The sequence below is a fragment of the Haliotis asinina genome, chromosome 11, assembly GCF_037392515.1.
Source record: "Haliotis asinina isolate JCU_RB_2024 chromosome 11, JCU_Hal_asi_v2, whole genome shotgun sequence".
Lineage (NCBI taxonomy): Eukaryota > Metazoa > Mollusca > Gastropoda > Lepetellida > Haliotidae > Haliotis > Haliotis asinina.
Window position 1 is genome coordinate 34,665,253 of NC_090290.1, and position 16,993 is coordinate 34,682,245.

The window sequence follows — 16,993 nt, forward strand, 5'->3', positions numbered from 1 at the left end:
AGAGTGAGGTGTAGCCTAGTAGTTAAAGCGTTTACTCGTCACGCCGAAGATGCGGGTTACATTCACCACTTGGGTACACGGGAGAGTGAGGTGTAGCCTAGTAGTTAAAGCGTTTACTCGTCACGCCGAAGATGCGGGTTACATTCACCACATGGGTACACGGGAGAGTGAGGTGAAGCCTAGTAGTTAAAGCGTTTACTCGTCACGCCGAAGATGCGGGTTACATTCACCACTTGGGTACACGGGAGAGTGAGGTGTAGCCTAGTAGTTAAAGCGTTTACTCGTCACGCCGAAGATGCGGGTTACATTCACCACTTGGGTACACGGGAGAGTGAGGTGTAGCCTAGTAGTTAAAGCGTTTACTCGTCACGCCGAAAACTCTGGTTGCATTCACCACATGGGTACACGCGGGAGTGAGGTGTAGCCTAGTAGTTAAAGCGTTTACTCGTCACGCCGAAGATGCGGGTTACATTCACCACTTGGGTACACGGGAGAGTGAGGTGTAGCCTAGTAGTTAAAGCATTTACTCGTCACGCCGAAGACTCTGGTTGCATTCACCACATGGGTACACGGGAGAGTGAGGTGTAGCCTAGTAGTTAAAGCGTTTACTCGTCACGCCGAAGATGCGGGTTACATTCACCACTTGGGTACACGGGAGAGTGAGGTGTAGCCTAGTAGTTAAAGCGTTTACTCGTCACGCCGAAGACTCTGGTTGCATTCACCACATGGGTACACGGGAGAGTGAGGTGTAGCCTAGTAGTTAAAGCATTTACTCGTCACGCCGAAGACTCTGGTTGCATTCACCACATGGGTACACGCGGGAGTGAGGTGTAGCCTAGTAGTTAAAGCGTTTACTCGTCACGCCGAAGATGCGGGTTACATTCACCACTTGGGTACACGGGAGAGTGAGGTGTAGCCTAGTAGTTAAAGCGTTTACTCGTCACGCCGAAGACTCTGGTTGCATTCACCACATGGGTACACGGGAGAGTGAGGTGTAGCCTAGTAGTTAAAGCGTTTACTCGTCACGCCGAAGACTCTGGTTGCATTCACCACATGGGTACACGCGGGAGTGAGGTGAAGCCTAGTAGTTAAAGCGTTTGCTCGTCACGCCGAAGATGCGGGTTACATTCACCACTTGGGTACACGGGAGAGTGAGGTGAAGCCTAGTAGTTAAAGCGTTTACTCGTCACGCCGAAGATGCGGGTTACATTCACCACTTGGGTACACGGGGGAGTGAGGTGAAGCCTAGTAGTTAAAGCGTTTGCTCGTCACGCCGAAGACTCTGGTTGCAATCACCACTTGGGTACACGGGAGAGTGAGGTGAAGCCTAGTAGTTAAAGCGTTTACTCGTCACGCCGAAGATGCGGGTTACATTCACCACTTGGGTACACGGGAGAGTGAGGTGTAGCCTAGTAGTTAAAGCGTTTACTCGTCACGCCGAAGACTCTGGTTGCATTCACCACATGGGTACACGGGAGAGTGAGGTGTAGCCTAGTAGTTAAAGCGTTTACTCGTCACGCCGAAGACTCTGGTTGCATTCACCACATGGGTACACGCGGGAGTGAGGTGAAGCCTAGTAGTTAAAGCGTTTACTCGTCACGCCGAAGATGCGGGTTACATTCACCACATGGGTACACGGGAGAGTGAGGTGTAGCCTAGTAGTTAAAGCGTTTACTCGTCACGCCGAAGATGCGGGTTACATTCACCACTTGGGTACACGGGAGAGTGAGGTGAAGCCTAGTAGTTAAAGCGTTTACTCGTCACGCCGAAGATGCGGGTTACATTCACCACTTGGGTACACGGGGGAGTGAGGTGAAGCCTAGTAGTTAAAGCGTTTGCTCGTCACGCCGAAGACTCTGGTTGCAATCACCACTTGGGTACACGGGAGAGTGAGGTGAAGCCTAGTAGTTAAAGCGTTTACTCGTCACGTCGAAGATGCGGGTTACAGTCATCACATGGGTACAATGTGCGAAGTTCACATCTGGTGTCCCCCGCCATTATATTGCTGGAATATTGTTAAAGTTGACGTAAAACCATACTCACTCACTCTCTTACTGGCTCAATGGAAGAGGAAGGTCAAGGGGGATCACTGTGTCAGACATTTACCACTTAGGTGAAACTGGAAGTATGGGTATGGTGTTAACGAATATATGCGGTGTAAACTGGGATTCGAACCAGACCCCCAACCCCGATAATTTTTAAACATAGCCTTTTAATATTTTCATGTATAAAATTGCCGCACCCCCACCCTCCACTTGTACTTGTGTACAGAAGTCATGTTCCTCGCCTATCTCCCAACACAAAACGGGTTGCCCCAATTAAATCAACATCACAAGCCTAAACTATAAACGCTTAGCTAATAATTAAATGTCGGATTTTGACTCATTTCATTACTTACAAATAAAACCCTACTGACGTGTAAGACATATTGCATTGCCGAACTCTTGGTGTTGCATTTGCCACATGCCTACCGCAACTTTGTACCTCGAACTGAAGATGAAATACAACATTCTTCTGATAGTCATTTTTTTCAAATGAAATAGATTCAAGGGAAATAACTCTAAATTTGTTATCTATCGTCTGCTCGATGAATGGGCGAGGTTGAAACATAACTGAATGAGTTATTCACTCATTTGGTGCAAAATTATGTACAAAACATACTTGCAACATATTAAGTGCCAGGTAAGATACATTCGTATCCCACCAGCCCCTCGGTTGACTGGGTTTATGTCACTAAGAGGTTATATATCGCCCATTAAGACTTAAGCGTTCATTGTATTAATGTCTGATGCAAGTCCATATTGAAAAAGCAAATGATTGCATTACATCTGAAGAGCAAAAGATACTCTTGAACGGACGAAGGGTACGCCAACAAGCGACCAAACTACAGCAGCTGGCCGCAAGTGAGTCATCATTAGTGAAATTCAAACACACTTGCCTGTTGATTAACTGTTGCAAGAATAATTTTCATTTCAGCATTTAATTTTGCTCAAATTGTTCTCAATACTCCACCTGAGAAACCACCTCAGCAACATGCACATAATCTGTATTCAATTTTCCGATGACTGTTACGAATCGGGTTGAACATGGGTGTGTGGGGAATAAAGATTGAAATCAAGTTGTACTTATGGTATTTGATCAGGTACTATTCGATAACTAATAGACGGAAAGATGAAAGAAAATTATATACATGCAGCTGAAGATGATTTCCAAGATGTTTGCAGAATATTAAAATAAAATTACTTCACTTTATGAAAATTATTATTTACAGTTAATTAACATGTAAGTCTGTGGAAACCCTACTAATGATGACCCACTAATGGCCAGCTACTGTGGTAGTGACCGTTTCTTGATTGGCTGGTATCAAATTGGAAAGGGCGTAAGTACAGATCGATAGATTTCCGTGATTTCCTGACTTCACCACAGATTTGTTTAAATGATTGTTATGTTTGTGTGGCTGTTAATATAAAACCGTACACTGAAATATTCCATCTGTCTATTTGCGGTCTTTAAACCCCAGATGTCTGTACCTGACATTCTCGGACTGACTCATATTTTCGAGCATCGATCTGCAAAACCATTTAGTAAAGGAAGAGCAGAAACAACAAACCTAGCCAATCCTAGCCACTGTTAGCTCGTCACACCGAAAACCCGGGTTCGATTCCCTACATGGATACAATGTATGAAGCCAATTTATAGTGCTCCCTGCTGTGGCATTGCTGGAATATTGTTAAACGCTGCGTAAAACTATACTCTTTCACGCACTTAAGAGTCAGTTAGTCGTATCCTTCAACAATCATGGATGGCCGAAGACCAATTTTAAACCGGGTCGTGTAAGGCATCTTCTCTCTGAAATACATATATTTTGCAGAAACAAAACAATCGATGAATTATCCTATGTAAAATATAACGAAAGGGGGCTGATTTCTTCATTTTCAGAAATCTAAACTTGACAACTATTCTAAATTTTCATGGGGATACATGACAGCTGCTAGTCTGCGAGAGTTAAAATCAGCAGTTTGACATGGTATACGTATTATTTCTGTATTCGTATTTTAATTCGACTTTTAATCGTGTGATGTCATTTCTTAACTGAAGCGCTTTCTGAGCGGTTACCTACCTGTCTATTGAAGCAGGGTGTATTTGAAATTTCACCACATATTCGTAATTTTATAAACTAGATCAAGGAAAGGAAGGACACACAAACAAACGAAATAGTTATATTTCCAATTGTTATAGCCTGTCGAGGAAGCTACGCCTGAAGGTTACTAGCCCACAAAAATAATTCACTAGCCCGAAATCAGAATGTAGAAACATCCAAAAGATTTTTAAAAATAGATGAGAATAAGACATTGTCGGCATGAGACTGACTTCATCATTAAGCTGCTAATATGATGACCTTTTTATTATTTTATAAGCCCAATTTCGTGATTAAAAAGTGTATTGTCACTTAACAAGTCGGAGAGAGTGATATGTTTACAAAATTGACCCCATGAAAATTCACAAGCCAGTCGACCAGTGACAGTGGAGATTTACTGGTCCGACTGGATATTTACTAGCCACGGGCTAGGGGTCCAGTGGTTGTATCACGCACTGATATTATGTGATTCACCAAAGTATGTTTGTGTGATATTGAAGATAACAACATTCATTCAATGCGTTCCCGCTGTCAGACAATCGAGTAGGGACCAGTTCTTGTTCATAAATACTCCCGTCACCCGTCAAACGTGACCACCAGACTCTCGTCTTTACGAGCATTGACGGAGCAAACAATACGGTACCCACACCCAACGATATCGTTTACCTCACTACACAGCTTTTACGTGATTGAGACAGATTGTCTTCACAAAGGGTATTACAGAATCAACACAGATGCTGACAGTGTCGTCTAACTGACAAATGAGGCGTTATGGTAAGGGGTTCGAAAGAAATACAAGCATATCCCATAATCTATGTCTACTCAACCATCCGTGTCCGTAACATAAGAACAGCTGATTTTTGTTATAACGTGATCAAATACTTCGTTCTCTTTATTTCAATATTTGACACCCGATCTATTTTTTTCCTGTTTTTAAAAAAAAAATCAGTGAAATGTAAATGTGAATATATTGCTGAAAAAAATACGAGTTCGTTGGAATAGGTGCATGTACGTACTGTCAATAAGTAACTTAAAAGGTAGGTTAGATTTCACAGAACAAAAAGGTCTTACAAAGTGGCAGATTAGAAAGAACACGCACCTCCAGTGACTACGGCGCTACCTAGTTACGCGAGGGTCGCGCGCATTGTGGTAAACAACAAGTGGGCGACCGTGTCACCAAGGACCAATGAGATTACCCTCACCCTAGCGACGAACACAACAAGGGACCGAGTACATGTATATAAGGGTGGAGGTGGGTGGACAGGCATACTTCAACTCCCCACAAGACTTCATCGCCAGTCCAGTGAGGATTTGCTCAGTGCCAAAAAACAATCATGGTGAGTACATGTATTTCATGTAATTATAATATTAATTAATGTATAATTAATATGTATATATTCATCGCATATGTATTATAGCATACATGTGTGATTTACAACATGAATACATATCTAAAATGTGTGTCTATCTTCGTTATTGTGTACAAAGGGATAGGTTTCAAATCATACTTATCATGTACATACATATCTTCAATTGAGGTGGAGGGGGAGTAGCCTACTGGTTAAAGCGTTATCTCGTCTCGCCGAAAACCCAAGTTCGATTCCCACATTGGCACGATGTGAGGATTAATGGCTTACTGAAACAGGAACACCGTCACATCACCTGAACGACAAGTTGAACCTTAATGCTCAGATGATCACGATCAACAACCCACCAGAAACAGGGGAATATTTACATAAAACGCGTTGGAAATGATTTTTTTTCGTGATTATTTTATTATTTGTGGGTACAGTTTCACATGTAATCATGTACACTGATTATGAAATTCCAAGAGAAAGTGAATATGGTTGTAAGCCGAATTTAGCAATATTCCAGCAATGTCATGGCGGGGCACACTAGAAATGGGCTTCACACAATGTGGGTAATTGAACCCGGGGTAATTGAACACACTAACCTCAACGCTGTTTCGAAAGCATTTTGCATAATGACCCATTTAGTGATCTTTAATGTAATTATGGGTAAAATACCAAATTTGTTTACATAAGAATATAGAAGAAAGAGAAGGTTGTTGGTCTTGGAACACGGTAGTTGACGATATATGGCTAGTATCTCTCATAGATATTACCGTTATTTTGCTATTCTCGAGATGAAATATCACCACTGCAATACAATAAGCAACAAATGTTTTGCTGTTTTATAAATATATAAAATAATTATATATAGTACCTAAATGTGTCTGTCTGGTTTCCAGAGGGAATGCATCTCTATCCACGTCGGCCAGGCCGGAGTCCAGATCGGCAATGCATGCTGGGAATTGTACTGTCTGGAGCACGGAATCCAGCCTGATGGTCAGATGCCCTCTGACAAGACTATCGGGGGTGGTGACGACTCCTTCAACACCTTCTTCAGCGAGACTGGAGCTGGGAAACATGTCCCCAGGGCCGTCTTCGTCGACCTCGAGCCAACCGTTGTCGGTAAGTTTACGTTCCACATATTCGTCTTCTTGTAAACGTTCTCTACCTAAAACCCGACAAACCCTCATTCCTACGTCCAGTGGAAAACGTAAAATTAGCGTCAGCATTTACCAGATGTAAGCATGTAGCAGAGAGTGATTAACTCTCTTATCATCTTCAGATGAGGTCCGTACCGGCACCTACCGCCAGCTGTTCCACCCCGAGCAGCTTATCACCGGCAAGGAGGACGCCGCCAACAACTACGCCCGTGGACACTACACCATCGGCAAGGAGATCGTCGACCTTGTCCTTGATCGTATCAGGAAGTTGGCTGACCAGTGCACTGGACTCCAGGGCTTCCTCATCTTCCACAGCTTCGGTGGCGGCACCGGCTCCGGCTTCACCTCCCTCTTGATGGAGAGACTGTCCGTCGACTACGGCAAGAAGTCCAAGTTGGAGTTTGCTGTCTACCCAGCTCCCCAGATCTCCACTGCCGTCGTGGAGCCCTACAACTCCATCCTGACCACCCACACCACCCTGGAACACTCCGACTGTGCCTTCATGGTCGACAACGAGGCCATCTACGACATCTGCAGACGTAACCTCGACATCGAGCGTCCCACCTACACCAACCTCAACCGTCTGATTGGCCAAATTGTCAGCTCCATCACTGCCTCTCTCCGTTTCGACGGTGCCCTGAACGTGGATCTGACCGAGTTCCAGACCAACTTGGTGCCCTACCCACGTATCCACTTCCCTCTGGCTACCTATGCCCCAGTCATCTCCGCCGAGAAGGCCTACCATGAGCAACTGTCTGTTGCCGAGATCACCAATGCCACATTCGAGCCCGCCAACCAGATGGTCAAGTGTGACCCCCGTCACGGCAAATACATGGCCTGCTGCATGTTGTACCGTGGTGATGTCGTCCCCAAGGACGTCAACGCTGCCATCGCCACCATCAAGACCAAGAGGACCATCCAGTTCGTCGACTGGTGTCCCACTGGTTTCAAGGTCGGCATCAACTACCAGCCACCCACCGTTGTCCCCGGCGGTGACTTGGCCAAGGTCCAGAGAGCTGTGTGCATGTTGAGCAACACCACGGCCATCGCCGAGGCCTGGGCTCGTCTTGACCACAAGTTCGATCTGATGTACGCCAAGCGTGCCTTCGTCCACTGGTACGTGGGTGAGGGTATGGAGGAGGGAGAGTTCTCCGAGGCCCGTGAGGACTTGGCTGCTCTGGAAAAGGACTACGAGGAGGTTGGAGTCGACTCTGTTGAGGGCGAGGGAGAGGAGGAGGGTGAGGAGTATTAAGCAAAACCTCTTCCTTCTTCCCTATGATTCAACATGAAATCAGTTTGAACAATTTGAAACAGCAACTAAGAAACTGAACAGCAGTTCGACCAAAATGGACATCAGGTGTATACCGATGGTTAATATTTTTCATATTGTGCCAAAATGAATAAAACATGTTGAAATAGACAGTATTTATGTGTTTTATATCATGTGAAATCTTGTAATGACACAGACCTTTCTGTTCCTTTGGTACATATGGGTTTGGGGATCTAGTTTGAATCAGTGTGCGACATAGCCACTTGTCCGCTAGCCAGGAAAAATCCAACCGGGCCAGTAAATCTCTACAGACACTGGCCCAACTGGCTGGTGAATTTTCCAGGGGTCATTTGTTTTTTAATGATACTTGATCTTTTCGTTATTGTTTGCTTAGTTTCTACATTAAAATTTCAAATTATTTTGTGGACTGATAACTTTCAGGCCTACCTTGCCCGACGAGCAAACTTTGCAAACAATTTTACACACTGGTTCGAATCCCTCAATCTTCAGCATTCGTGGTTTGTCTGCACCTTAAACGCTACACACAAGGTGAAACTGCCCAGTATCTTAAGCTTGGGTTGTATGTATGAACCACATAACAATCCCTTTTGTGATAGAAACGTCACACAGTAACTGATATAATTTATCAAGGGATTTGGTTGCATACCACATTGACGACACATTTGGCTCGATACAGGCGCCGATAAGGACAATAGTGATATGATTAACAATAACCAGAGATACATTCGGTATCAGCATAGCCGACATAGCCATGACGGTAATTGTGTGTCAGAAATTATTATCTGTCATAATCATACCATACCGTGGGCATATAAACAATGCCGGGCGATGAAAGAGCTGGATGTAAGGAGTTGGATTTTACACCGGGTTCGGTCGGTTCAGCCCGTGCTTTTTTTTTTGTATTTTTTTTTTTTTTTTTTTTTTGCACCGGCATAAAAGTTTGGTCTGTCCATTTTACAACGATAGGTGCATCAGAGGCTAATATCCCGGACTCTAAACCTAGATTAGTCCAGATTATGTTTTGTGGTTCGTCAACACCACCAAGAACTCCTAGGTTTCACCAAACATTACGTTCAAAATGAAGCTGACAGACAGTAATGTCACTGCACCAAACTTCAAGGACAGGTTAAACTGAAGTCACCCAGTCAAAAGGTAGAAGTAGGCGTGCCGTATCAGACAATGTGTTTAGACAGGGGCCGGTTTTGCCATTCGTCACTAGGGCTTGCATTTCGGTAAAGCTACACTTCCCCTAGGATCCATAACCATGTTTCCTGTACCCGTGAAGGTCCGGAGTAGAACAGGTCTTCAGGAAACCCATGCTTGCCATAAAAGACGGCTGTGGTTGTCGTCAGAGGCGACTACGGGATCGGGTGGTCAGGCTTGCTGTCTTGGTTGACGCATGTCGTCGGTTCCCAATTGCACAGATCAACTCATGATGTTGATCACTGGATTGTTTGGTCCAGACTCGATTATTTACAGACCGCCGTCACATAGCTGGAATATTGTTGAGTGCGGCGTAAATCTAAACTCACTCAGCATGTTCCCTGAAATATCAAATGAAAATCAGCAAATATCTCTTGCTGATTTCACTGGCTACGCTACCAATTTGGATGCGAGTTACAAATTAATTTCAGTGTTATGCTAACAATATATTACTATGTCGCGGTTTATCCATTGATTATGATCGAGTTTTGACACGCAATGAAGTTTGCAAATATCGCGATGATTGAAACGACGCCTAAAACCGGCGGCGGGATTTGGACCTTGTCTCTAGATGGATGGATGGACGGATGGATTGGAGGGTAGGTGGGTGGCTGAATGGATGGATTCATGGGGGAGTGGATGGATGGATGGATGATGGAAGGACGAATCTGCCATCAGATCAGTTACTTCCTTACCCATTCCTTTATGTCGCCTTATGACTGTGATTCACGTAAAGTGTTTATTAAAACCAAAAGACAGGTAACTTGCGATCTCAAAAACGGAATGGATCCAAGGAAGGTATTGTAGGTTTACAGAAATGCAAGTCCAAGACTATAGTCGGACCGGATCACATAGTGAGTGGACTGAGTTTTACGCCGCTTTTAGCAATATTCCAGCAATATCAAGGCAAGGAACACAAGAAATGGGTTTCACACATGGTGCCTGCGTGAGGAATCGAACCCGTGTCTTCGACGCGAGGAGCGGACGTTATACCACAGGACTAGTCCACTGCCTCTCCGGCTTACAGAAGTACATGTCAGTATTTCGAAAGTGTATTTGGTTGTAGTGACCCAGGATCTATGCCTAAGATGAGAAAACGGAAAATTGTTTACACATCAATATGAGGGATATTAAGTATACCTTAATCAGGATTTGTACCGCTGTGGCTACATTATGTACTTTCTGAGGCTAAGCGTAAGCCTATCAACTTAAGTCATGCTCATTCACGTATGACAGATAAGGTTGTGAATTATGGTGTTGCCTGCTCAACGGACGCCAGTGCGTTGCTAATATCCACCCTGAACATGACGTGCATTCTTACCTATTCATGTCGTACTAACCTAACAGCAATACAATCCCAGTTTGACAGCTGATAGATAAGAAGAAGCGATATATTTCCAGGAGATTCGAGGCAGTGGTTAGGGTGTTACCTTGTCACGCAAATATACAGAGATTTAACATGGTACACTTAAAGCATACAATGTAGGTAAAGTGGAGCAGAGGGTCGCGTCGACTTGTTTTTGACATAATGTGTTTTTGTTGTTTAACGGGGCATGTATTTGATATATTCCCTCCGTATGACGGCGGTTTATATGAATCGATGACAGGTGTGTTCAGGCTTGGTGTGTTCAGCAACGTGCCGGATACGGTGACGAAATTGAACACCCTAAATTCATTTTGATATTTTCTTTCTTTTTTTCCTATACTGAACAGCAAATTATCTTATGCCATACCACACTACGCTACTACGCCAAATCGAGCCACTACCTCACGCCATACCACACTACGCTACTACGCCACGTCCACCCACTACCTCACCCCCTACCACACTACGCTACTACGCCACGTCCACCCACTACCTCACCCCCTACCACACTACGCTACTACGCCACGTCCACCCACTACCTCACGCCCTACCACACTACGCTACTACGCCACGTCCACCCACTACCTCACCCCCTACCACACTACGCTACTACGCCACGTCCACCCACTACCTCACCCCCTACCACACTACGCTACTACGCCACGTCCACCCACTACCTCACCCCCTACCACACTACGCTACTACGCCACGTCCACCCACTACCTCACCCCCTACCACACTACGCTACTACGCCACGTCCACCCACTACCTCACCCCCTACCACACTACGCTACTACGCCACATCCACCCACTACCTCACCCCCTACCACACTACGGTAGGACGCCACGTCCACCCACTACCTCACCCCCTACCACACTACGCTACTACGCCACGTCCACCCACTACCTCACCCCCTACCACACTACGCTACTACGCCAAATCGAGCCACTACCTCACGCCCTACCACACTACGCTACTACGCCACGTCCACCCACTACCTCACCCCCTACCACACTACGCTACTACGCCACGTCCACCCACTACCTCACGCCATACCACACTACGCTACTACGCCACATCCACCCACTACCTCACGCCATACCACACTACGCTACTACGCCACGTTCACCCACTACCTCACCCCCTACCACACTACGCTACTACGCCACGTCCACCCACTACCTCACCCCCTACCACACTACGCTACTACGCCACATCCACCCACTACCTCACGCCATACCACACTACGCTACTACGCCACATCCACCCACTACCTCACGCCATACCACACTACGCTACTACGCCACGTTCACCCACTACCTCACGCCACACCACACTACGGTAGGACGCCACGTCCAGCCACTACCTCATGCCACACCACACTAGTACTCTGCTTTTCAAATCCCCCCATAAGTCATCTAATATCACTAAATCGATACTTCTATGTAATAAAGAGATGTTTTCAAGGAATACAGGTTTTCTATGTATACCAGTATTGAAAAACTAAATATAATACCTGTTTCACATTTTTAATGGTAGTCAGTGATATGATCCTATTTTAAACTCAATCAAATCTGGACTTATTTACCGGCGGTCCTACAACCTAAATTGATGAGCCAAATATATACGTTGAGCATATTTCCTGCTGTTGCGTGTTTCGCTGGTGAGTGTTGCAGCAAGGTAAGGGATAGGTCTAACAAAAGGCTATCGCATGGGCAGCGCTCTCATTTTGCTTTCTTCAACAGAACATTCTAGCTAAATGCATTGTACCTCTCAAATAAACCACTACTCCTCGGTACGGAACATTCCAGTCACTGGTGCGGTGCCCATTCAGAAAACGGAGTTCAATTTTATGGTGTTTATTCGTCGTTCAAGCATGACTGTATCTAAATATATGTATATCCTGGGATAAACAGGTATTTGCGTTGATAGTATTTCATCTCATGTGGGTATAATATCCATTTATCACATACAAGTACATGGAACGTCGCCTTTATTGGTAAACACACGCTTCCGTGCAAACACTTGCGCATGCTCTGCCTTAATTGCCGTTTTCCTACGTCGTTTTTTCCAGCAAACAAATTTTGAAACGTAAGTTGTGTTAACATCACGGTCTAGTCCTCACTTCAGGTTTCCTTCAAACAAAAACATACCCTGATCCAGAAGTGGGGTGGGGTGGGCAGGGATTGCAAAGCCCATCCCACTCTCCCCTTTGTCCTGAAACTGTGTCATATGACAATTTATATTCGGGTGAAAATAAAGTATGAGATATCTTACGGGTTCTGATCAGAGTAGTCTCAAAATTGAGATGCACAGTCATGGATTTTTTTTACTCTTTTATACAACTTATAGTATTACAGTATTCTAATAGAACGTCAAAGTAGAATTGTTGTGAATGAAAATGTGTGTAGATTTGAATTTAAACCACAAAGATTATCATCAAAACTTCACAAAAAGTCATATGTTCTTTACCCAATATGTCGGTTCCCAGATAAAAATATTGCAATGCATATCGTTTAAAAAAATACCGGAATACCGGTAATAGTGCGCAGTCCTACTTACACGTCGTCTCTCCTTTTAATAACACACGTGTGTAAGTAACGCCAGCCAAACACTGTGGTCGTCATCTATCACGTGCCTGTGCAAGATCACATTAAGAATCCAGGTGTAAGCGTGACCAGGTTACCACACAGATACTGTTGACATCAACTGATAAAAAGGTGTGATACGGTAGTTCGGAAACCTACACTACTGACTCACAGTTCCACCACACAAGGTTGGTTGGTCGGTTGTTTTATGCCGCACTCAGCAATATCCAAGCCATATGGCATCGGCCTGTAAATATTCGAGTATGGACCAGACAATCCAGTGATCAAGAGCATGCGCATTGATCTACACTATTGGGATACGATAACATTTGTCAGACAAGTCAGCGAGCCTCACTACCCGATCCCGTTAGTCGCCTGTAATGACAAACTTGGGTTGATGACACCAATTCTAACATGGGTCTTCACGGGTCTTACCACACAGGGCGTACTCCCCATTAGCGGTTCAGGTTAATTTACACACCGTCTTCAATCAGTTTCGACAAGGGGGATCGGGGGGGGGGGGGGGGGGGGGGTTGTGATGGGGGACTCAAGATCATAATTGACAATGAGAACCCGACGACATACGAGTTACTCTAAACAACAGCATGCTCCTTCATAATTATATATAGACCTCCACATTTGACAAACGGGTTCATTTGAAACTGAAGTACATTGCTGGGTACACAGAAACGACGCTTTCATGTTGTCGCCAGTAACCATTGACATCTAATCCTACCATGGCGACGGAGACACAACACGCGGCTGGGTATTTAAGCACGGGGACGGGTGTGGCTGAACACTTCAACTCTCCTACAGACTTCATCGTCAGTCTCGTGAGATTTGTTCTTCCAAACTGCCAATATGGTGAGTACTCCAATTCCTGGTTCTCGATCTTGGTAGAAGCGCAGCTTAAACAACTGAAACTATGCTATATCAACCCCACGTTTAGCGACTCCTGCAGGTTGAATGTTATAACCAGTAAGTAGTGAGAAAGTCCCTCGACGGCCCAGCACAGGTGTAACTTACAGGCAGATATGTTAACAGATAACTGATTTCTTTCGAAAGAGGCCATTTGTGTTCAACTCTATGAATTAATGACTTTGTCGTTTCCTTGAAAAGTCCATTTTAAATTTCATTCACGTAAAATTATATCAGTATCCAACTATGCAACGGGGTGTTTATATTAAGTGTGGTAGCGGGAAATGAAGGCGGTATTTTAGTAATCGAATTGCTTAAAAACATTCTTCAGAATTTTACTCGATTAATTAATACTTCCGGACCCAACCCAGACACTTTCCAACTACCCCCGTGCATCTACACGCACCTACCCGCACCTAACCTATCCCCATGTATAGCCTGACTGTAAGTTACACGTGCTTCATGTCATGTTTATCTCATTTCCAGAGGGAATGCATCTCTATCCACGTCGGCCAGGCCGGAGTCCAGATCGGCAATGCATGCTGGGAATTGTACTGTCTGGAGCACGGAATCCAGCCTGATGGTCAAATGCCCTCTGACAAGACCATTGGGGGTGGTGACGACTCCTTTAACACCTTCTTCAGCGAGACTGGAGCTGGGAAACACGTCCCCAGGGCCGTCTTCGTCGACCTCGAGCCAACCGTTGTCGGTAAGTCTACTTTCCACATATTCGTCTTCTTGTAAACGTTCTCTGCCTAGAACAAACCCTCATTCTACGTCCAGTGGAAAACGTAAAATTAACGTCAGCATTTACCAGATGTAAGCATGTAGCAGAGAGTAATTAACTCTCTTATCATCTTCAGATGAGGTCCGTACCGGCACCTACCGCCAGCTGTTCCACCCCGAGCAGCTTATCACCGGCAAGGAGGACGCCGCCAACAACTACGCCCGTGGACACTACACCATCGGCAAGGAGATCGTCGACCTCGTCCTTGACCGCATCAGGAAGTTGGCTGACCAGTGCACTGGACTCCAGGGCTTCCTCATCTTCCACAGCTTCGGTGGCGGCACCGGCTCCGGCTTCACCTCCCTCTTGATGGAGAGACTGTCCGTCGACTACGGCAAGAAGTCCAAGTTGGAGTTTGCGGTCTACCCAGCTCCCCAGATCTCCACTGCCGTCGTGGAGCCCTACAACTCCATCCTGACCACCCACACCACCCTGGAACACTCCGACTGTGCCTTCATGGTCGACAACGAGGCCATCTACGACATCTGCAGACGTAACCTCGACATCGAGCGTCCCACCTACACCAACCTCAACCGTCTGATTGGCCAAATTGTCAGCTCCATCACTGCCTCTCTCCGTTTCGACGGTGCCTTGAACGTGGATCTGACCGAGTTCCAGACCAACTTGGTGCCCTACCCACGTATCCACTTCCCTCTGGCTACCTATGCCCCAGTCATTTCCGCCGAGAAGGCCTACCATGAGCAACTGTCTGTTGCCGAGATCACCAATGCCACATTCGAGCCCGCCAACCAGATGGTCAAGTGTGACCCCCGTCACGGCAAGTACATGGCCTGCTGCATGTTGTACCGTGGTGATGTCGTCCCCAAGGACGTCAACGCTGCCATCGCCACCATCAAGACCAAGAGGACCATCCAGTTCGTCGACTGGTGTCCCACTGGTTTCAAGGTCGGCATCAACTACCAGCCACCCACCGTTGTCCCCGGCGGTGACTTGGCCAAGGTCCAGAGAGCTGTGTGCATGTTGAGCAACACCACTGCCATCGCCGAGGCCTGGGCTCGTCTTGACCACAAGTTCGATCTGATGTACGCCAAGCGTGCCTTCGTCCACTGGTACGTGGGTGAGGGTATGGAGGAGGGAGAGTTCTCCGAGGCCCGTGAGGACTTGGCTGCCCTGGAGAAGGACTACGAGGAGGTTGGAGTCGACTCTGTTGAGGGCGAGGGAGAGGAGGAGGGTGAGGAGTATTAAGCAAAACTTCATCAGCACTCCAAACCATTCAACATGAAATCCAATTTGACCAAACGAAGAAGAAACCTGTCATAACTTATGGGCTTTTACATGAAGATGTAAACCTGTATTAGGCCAAGTTGTTAAACCGATGGTTACTGTTTTTCATAATGTGCCAAACTGAATAAACATGTTGAAGTAGACAGTATTTCAGTATTTTATGTCATATGGCTTCGTTTGATTCCACCCGTGAAGATCCGGGGTACCATTGATCTTCAGTAACCCATGCTTGTCGTACGAGGCGACAAACAGGACCGGGCTGTCAGACTCGCTGACTTGGTTGACACACGTCATTGTATTCCAGTTGCGTAGGTGGAATGATGCCAGCGCTGTTCATCACTGTACTGTCCACGCAGACTCGAGTATTTACAGACCGCCGCCATACAGCTGGACTATTGCTGAGTGCCTCGTAAATCTAAACTCAGTCACTCATTACATTCCACAGACCTTCTTTCAGTTTCGATGCATACTGGTGCACCTATATGGAGTACGTAGATCAAAAGTCTCTAAATGGGCAGAGCATGTCTTGAATGCATAATTGTTTGCAGTCTAACTAAATTTAGTCTCAGTGTATTTCGTTACACTCCACCTCTGAGTCTAACAAAACCTAGTAGATGGTCGCGTCAGGTAACCTTTGAGCTACTTATAACCGTCAAATCAAACGCGAGACGGTTAAATAGATTTAACCAATCAAACAACGGCTACTATTTAGGGATCGGAGAGACTTTCAAAATATTCAGGTTACCGACACATATCTCTCCACAAACAAAAATCTGTATATAACAGAGTTATTTGACCAGCTGTATAACCGTTTTGGGGGTTCTGTTGACATGGTTACCATTAGCCAATATTTCCGCAAGATGACATCCTTGAATATTGCCAAAAACACTATTTTCAGGGACTGTTTACTCACCGTTGTCATGGTTGTAACCTGCACCGTGTGC

General features: G+C 45.6%; 3 protein-coding genes across 3 annotated transcripts; all 3 read left to right on the forward strand.

The window, feature by feature from the left end:
- Positions 1 to 5,350: 5,350 nt before the first annotated feature.
- LOC137256189 (tubulin alpha-1A chain-like) lies at positions 5,351 to 8,068 on the forward strand. The gene is made up of 3 exons (XM_067793906.1): positions 5,351 to 5,475; positions 6,390 to 6,612; positions 6,773 to 8,068. Exons 1-3 carry the CDS (start codon positions 5,473 to 5,475, stop codon positions 7,900 to 7,902), a joined length of 1,356 nt encoding a protein of 451 aa, XP_067650007.1. The 5' UTR covers positions 5,351 to 5,472; the 3' UTR covers positions 7,903 to 8,068.
- A 2,800-nt stretch (positions 8,069 to 10,868) lies between these two features.
- On the forward strand, positions 10,869 to 11,897 carry LOC137255387 (uncharacterized). The gene has a single exon (XM_067792830.1). The coding sequence runs from the start codon at positions 10,869 to 10,871 to the stop codon at positions 11,895 to 11,897; it is 1,029 nt and encodes a 342-aa protein (XP_067648931.1).
- A 1,920-nt stretch (positions 11,898 to 13,817) lies between these two features.
- Positions 13,818 to 16,192, forward strand: LOC137255853 (tubulin alpha-1A chain-like). Its single transcript, XM_067793427.1, has 3 exons — positions 13,818 to 13,963; positions 14,504 to 14,726; positions 14,881 to 16,192. Exons 1-3 carry the CDS (start codon positions 13,961 to 13,963, stop codon positions 16,008 to 16,010), a joined length of 1,356 nt encoding a protein of 451 aa, XP_067649528.1. The 5' UTR covers positions 13,818 to 13,960; the 3' UTR covers positions 16,011 to 16,192.
- Positions 16,193 to 16,993: the final 801 nt, after the last annotated feature.